The sequence below is a fragment of the Cyprinodon tularosa genome, unplaced genomic scaffold, assembly GCF_016077235.1.
Source record: "Cyprinodon tularosa strain WSP-4 unplaced genomic scaffold, ASM1607723v1 ctg6, whole genome shotgun sequence".
Classification (NCBI taxonomy): Eukaryota; Metazoa; Chordata; class Actinopteri; order Cyprinodontiformes; family Cyprinodontidae; genus Cyprinodon; species Cyprinodon tularosa.
The window spans coordinates 1,713,465-1,719,695 of record NW_024039340.1 but is presented as its reverse complement, the minus strand read 5'-3'; the positions used below and the strand labels follow the sequence as shown (position 1 = coordinate 1,719,695).

Genomic DNA, 6,231 nt, shown 5'->3' with positions numbered 1-6,231 from the left:
TCCAAAATGTGTTTTTTAATTGGATATTTTTCCACACAATCTATAGCTCTCTGCTTATTTACCCTGTTTGTCAAAGAAACTTACAGAATATTTGCATACCATAAAAACTCAGTACACTGATATGTGGCCAGAAATGTGGAAGAATTATAGAATATAGTACTGAGGACAAGATTAGAATAAGAATTTAAAACAAACTTTAGGATCTTGCAAATAAATGGCTTGTTACTGCTAGTACTACTGCATAATAAAACAGAACACCCTGCTGTTTTTACAGCTTTCATGCTGTTTTTGGAGTTTTTTCTATTTACAGGACTTCTCATCACAAATGGTACATTTAGTCGCGTTTTTTTGTTTTATCTCTTTTTGTTGATCAAAATCAGATGTAGCTTTTATCAAATTCACAAATGAAGAACATTGTAGGATGGCACGCCACATCAGTCCACTCCCCAGAGGCAACCATCTCAGTACAGTCCTCATCGTCAAAGGCATTGTTGGGTTCTCCTTTCCTCCATTTGCTGAAGGTGGTCATGGGAGATCCGTCCACGTAGGTGAAGACTCCTTCACGGTCCAGGTCGTGAATCCCGATGTAGACTCTGCTCAGACCCGCTTCTGTTATATAGCCGGCGATGACCGCATTGGCCCCGTCGTCCTTCGGCATGGCCAGGTGCCCTCCCCTCGCCTGGCAGTAAGCCTCTGCATCGGCATAGCTCTTCTCCTCCTTCACCAACAGATACACCTTACTGTCTGTCTCTTTCATGCCTGCAACAGCTGCAGGGGAGGGCAGTGCTGTAAAAATGAGCACTTAATTTCTTTATAAATTTCTTATTGCCATGCCAAGCAGTGATAGAAGAACGGACATTTTCAGCAAACATAAAAAATGCTTGGTGACACAAATACATGTAAAGTGCTTTTAGAGAAAGTTATGAAGGATATTCATGAATGTTTAGAGTTTACCGTTTTTAATGAAGTTTAGTTCTGAGGACAGCTGGGCCACAACAATATCCATTTCTCCAATCATTTTTCTCATTGGTGTGCACTCGCATGGAACACCTGATGATAATGCAAGAACGTGAGGGTTAACAATCTGGGAATTTTTCATCAAATGTGCCTGTCTCAGCCAAACTAAAAATATCTCACCAGGCTCTCCATTGGGGCCTCTTGGACCAGGGTCACCCAGGTCACCTTTAACCCCTGAGGTGAAGATATACTTAATTAAACATGTGAAATATCATATATACCTCAGCATGATTGTTATTAAAAATTTGGCAATGCAAATAAAGACTTTTTTTTATTAGTATTTTTTAAATACAAATATAAAACTAGAATAAATATTAAAAAATTCAGAAATAAAAAAAATGCACAGTGCCTTAAATATATAAACATTTACACAAAATCTATTGAAGTTTGCTATAAATTGGTTGTTTTCCCGACATATGATTTCAACAATTGAGTTTTTCAAATGGTTGTCATTTATGCTATACAAAAAGCATGAATCTGGAACTGCCAAAGCTTAAGGCTACCCTAATCTGGAAGATGCTGGAACACTGGTGACTGAGTCCGCAGCAACATTACGGTTTTCTGGTGTATTATTAAAGGGCACATATTTTACATTTGACTAGATGTCCTAATATGTAGTAATGGATCCAACAGTCCAAAGAGTTGTTTAAAAAAAAAGACAGGCTGCACAAGGAGTTGAATTAGACAACTATTATTGTCATTTTGTATAAACAGAGTGTATACCTGTGATAGTCACATGGTCAGTAACCCCCACACACAACCACTTTTTCATAAGTTTTAATACACACTAGCATAAATACATTGGTTTGTTTATTTTGACAATATTGAAGACATTAGTTCCAATACCATCTGGAGTTCCACTATCGGGGAAGACCATGGACTCCACATTTTAAATATGTTGCATAATTTCTTCTTCTTACTTTTGTGATTTGCTCATTTTGTTAATTTGTTTAATGATTGTCATTTAAGTTTAATCCTTAAGCTAACTGTTTAGTTATTTTTTGTTAATTTGTTGTAGATGTTCTCCCTACCTCTTCCTCAGTGTGTCAGTCTGGTCTGACCAGTATTTAAGTCCCCTTTGTTTGCTGTGTGTCAGGTCAGTTTTTGTTTGTTCAGTTAGTTTGAGGTTTGATATGTTTGAGCTTGATATTTTTTGCCCTTAGTCTCTTCATTTGACCTCTTTTAAGGGCCCTGAAATTTTTGTTTGGATTATTGTTACTTTGGGAAAATAAAACCGGGGCTTTAATCAACAACTCCTTGATTGCTGGGCAAACTCCTGCACACGACGGCACTGTCACCCTATTGTGAGCCTAATGACTCAGAATTCAGCAAGACAGAAACACCACAGACCTATAAGATCACAGAATCCCAAACATCAGTCCTTAATACCATGAACATCTCCTAAGACCTATATGGTATGAAATATTATGATATTATTGTGGTTTCTGTGGAGTTGATGATCATTTAGTTTATATTCTACATGTTCGTCATTATATGCAGCTATTTAAAGAAAAGATTATGCTAAGAGGAAAAATGTAAATCCCTTTATTGTCCCACAATGGCGAAATTTGTTCTCTGCATTATGACCCATCCCCTTTGGGAGCAGTGGGCTGCCATTGTATGGTGCCCGGGGAGAAAACATACCGTATTATATTTTTAAATAGTTCCCAAACTGACCACCTTTAGGTGCTGGTGGTGGCATGTGTTAGATTATACAGTAGACATACTGTAGCTGCACAATAAGTAATGAATTAATAATAGTATGCATAGGAAACTATGCTATATTGCTGTATTACTTTATATGCAGCAGTGCTTTTACAATGTATTTTCAATTGCTATGAAGAATTTTAAGCTTCATTTGGACAAATTTCTTTCTTGAATTCCTCCTTTTTAAAAGCAGCGGCATGAGGAGCGGCATTTCTGCTTAGTGCAAAGGAAAAGCAACATAAAAAATATACATATTGGTGAAAATAAATAGCAATTTTGATTTTTGGCTAAATCATTCCGCACTAAGGTAATTGAGAATCAGCTAATCCTATTTACCAGTTATTGTGGCTTTAGTCAGAGGCTTCTTCAGAGACACATGTAATGCAGCTACAGGAAGATCCTTCTGCATGAACACTATCAATAAAACTTTTTTTCAAACTTTTGTGGTCATTACCCTGTCACAAATACAAAGCAATGAATGAACTCATTTAACTCATCTCTTTGGGGAGCAGTGGGCTTCCAGTGGGGTTAAGGGTCATTGCTCAGGGACCCAGAGTGGCAGTCTTTGGGAGTGGGGCTCGAACTCAGAACCTCTGGTTGAACTTTTAGGGTCTGCTGCCCTAAAAACTAGGCCGCCACTCTCCACTCATTTTAAGAAACTTTTTTTTAAGTCAAATTCAATTTCCCTTCTTGATTCATACAGTCAAGTTGGGTGGAGGTTGAGGTGGTTTCTTGCAGATTTAATAATCTGAGTGGTGGCGACAGAAGCATAAATCAAGAAATTATTAACCGCGGAACACGGGAACCAGAACAAAGGGGAACACTGAGGAGGAGTTTATATGCCAAACAGACCAAAGAATGGAGTAATCAACTGATTGGGAGCAGGTGTGGACAGAAGCAGCTAGAAGGGAGGTAGGGGAAAGGAGAGGGGCACTGGGGGGCAGAGATGGCAAAAGTACTCACTTTCCGTACTTGAGTAAAAGTACAGATACTTGTGTTAAAAAATACTCTGGTAAAAGTGGAAGTACTGATTAAACTTCTTTACTCAAGTAAAAGTAACAAAGTACAGGCTTGTAAATTTACTTAAAGTATAAAAGTAAAAGTAGAAACCACTTTTTTCATGCCGTTGCCTACATTTTAAATGGATGTCTGCCAATAGGACTAGATCTCCGTTGTGTTCATTTTCAATCATCTCGTCGTCCATGCTACTATGCTAACGCCACCGCCACCAAGCTGCAATGATTTGCAGCGAATGAATACCGCTGAATCTGTCGATTCATCTTGTAGTGGTGCGTCAAATGCAGCGCAGATTCCCATCCAATTAGATGGAATTTGGTATTGATGACGTGAAAAATAATAACGGTAACTCCATTGAAATGATTCAAAACTAAAGTAACGAGCCAATTTTTAAAAATGTAAGGAGTAGAAAGTACAGATATTTGTGTAAAAATGTAAGGAGTAGAAGTAAAAAGTCGCCATAAAAATAAGTAGTAAAGTAAAGTAAAAATATCAGAAAAATCTACTTGAGTACAGTAACAAAGTATTTGTACTTCGTTACTTCCCATCTCTGCTGGGGGGGAGAACAGAGAGTAACCAAAAAATACCACAGGGGTTAAATATAACTAGAAAAGAACTTAAATGACCATAAATGGAAAAGAAACTAATGACTTAGAAAACACAGCTTGACATAAATCAAAGTGTGACAGAAAACCCAAAGTGAAAACTTAAACTTAAATTAGCATTTATATTTGAGCCTCTATGTATCCTGTGTGGATTAAATTGAACAAACAGAAAATTACAGAAGAAATTTCATATAAAATACATGAGTTTATGTGAAGAAGTACCTTTAATCCCTCTTGGTCCAAATTTTCCATGACGTCCCATTATTCCTTTTTGTCCTTTAAGCCCGGGTTGTCCTGAAAAAGCAGCATGTTTTGAAAGACATCCCAAGCTTTAAAAAAAATTAAATAAAAAGTTATTCATCTCAGATTCTGGTTTGAAATCTGGCTTAATCAGAATCTGTTTTTAATCGAGAGTCATCCCCATCCAAAAACATCCTTCACTCCTCGTTAATCTCTCCAGTAAACACTGGTCCATAACCCTGCATTCCACTAACTGTTACTCCTCCAGCTTTTTACACAAATGTAAACACATGGAGATCTCTGGCTACTTAACACCACATTATCAGCACCAGAAATGTGATCTTTGCCCTAGTTACTGCAGCGTGCCTTAAAACATTGAAGAAAGGCTTTAAGCAAGCAAACTTTTGTCTCAAAAACAAATACTCAGAAAGTAACAGTAAGGTTTACCGCTCTCTCCAAGGGGGCCGACTCTTCCTGGTCTGCCAGGAGCTCCTTTTTCTCCTTTTAGCCCTGGTTCTCCTTCAGCAGCAGATAATCAAATCAGACATAGTTAATTTTCACATTTATCATGAATAATGTGTTGAAGATTGGTAAGACATCGTGCAGAGTGAAATGATATGCCTTTTAATCCAGGGACAAGGATCTGAATAGTGCAGGATTCTTCTGCCACTTGTTGTCCGTTTACCATCTGCAGTTGCAATAAACTCATCAATGAAATCAGCATCATTTGGAGTAAAAGTTTCCATCCTGCCATCCTTCTACATGGAGTGGACGGTGTGTTAACTGGAAAAACAGCAGGATCAGAAAATACCAGGTCAGAGGAGGAAAACCTTATTTTAGAATTAAATCAAAAGTTTGGATTCAGTGTTTGTTTCAGAGTTTGTTCCCCTTAGAAGGTTCATATGATATTGGAGCAAAACCCAATAACCAAAAATATACTTTGATTTGAATTAATACATACAAATAAAAAACAAGCAAAGCTCCTTTAACAAAGAAATAATTCATTATGTATGTGACAATAATAATGTGACACTTACCCTTAGATGTACTCTGAGGATGGTATTCCTGACGATCTGTTGGAGCTTTCATTGCTGGCAATCCTACTGAAAAGTTTTCATGTTTGTCCTCATGTCTGAGTGTGTGTGTTGGGGTGTGTGTGGGTTTGAGATAGGAAACATATAAACAGCCCACTGATAAAGTCCTGAAGCATTTGGGGCCCCTGCACATAATTGGCTGAGAAAGTAGCCAGGGATTTATATAAGTAAGGTCTAATAAATACAGAGAATGGGTTTGATCATATATTCTTTGCTTTTAACTTAATTATATTGACGCTTGCATCTTTTTTTCTTATAAGTCAGTGATTTAAACAACAGTCTCTTGTTACTTTAACTGCTTCTGGCTTCATTGAGGGAAAGAGGTTTGGATTCTGTCACTTATTTAACAAAGTTTCTAGTAATTCAAAATAAAATGTTTGATAGTCTGAAGTCTGTCAATAAAAGTGTTGTTCTCTAAATTAGCAGTTCATGCTGAAACAAAACTAAAGTAAATATGAATTTCCTGTTTTTAATACATACAGTTTTATAAATCAAATCATTGAAACTAACTTTCATTCTGTATTCTATATTGTATACAGTTTATTGCTGGG

At 37.0% G+C, this 6,231-nt stretch overlaps 1 protein-coding gene across 2 annotated transcripts; it reads right to left on the bottom strand.

Moving 5' to 3' along the window:
• colec11 (collectin sub-family member 11) lies at positions 1–5,752 on the bottom strand. Of its 2 annotated transcripts, none has more exons than XM_038307001.1 (7): positions 5,624–5,752; positions 5,208–5,369; positions 5,034–5,105; positions 4,569–4,640; positions 1,138–1,191; positions 955–1,050; positions 1–786 (listed from the first exon to the last, which is right to left on the bottom strand). In XM_038307001.1, exons 1-7 carry the CDS (start codon positions 5,673–5,675, stop codon positions 377–379), a joined length of 918 nt encoding a protein of 305 aa, XP_038162929.1. In that variant the 5' UTR covers positions 5,676–5,752; the 3' UTR covers positions 1–376. The 2 variants fall into 2 exon arrangements, with proteins under 2 accessions (XP_038162929.1, XP_038162930.1); XM_038307002.1 differs by having other exon boundaries at positions 377–768.
• Between the last annotated feature and the right edge of the window lie 479 nt (positions 5,753–6,231).

Bases quoted from the DNA above. Each gene is read 5' to 3' on its own strand.
- colec11 (XM_038307001.1), bottom strand. From the start codon at position 5,675: ATGAAAGCTCCAACAGATCGTCAGGAATACCATCCTCAGAGTACATCT. The intron at 5,370-5,623 runs GTAAGTGTCACA...CTGTTTTTCCAG, and splicing joins TCCTCAGAGTACATCTAAGG to TTAACACACCGTCCACTCCA. The intron at 1,051-1,137 runs GTGAGATATTTT...CATTATCATCAG, and splicing joins AGGCCCCAATGGAGAGCCTG to GTGTTCCATGCGAGTGCACA.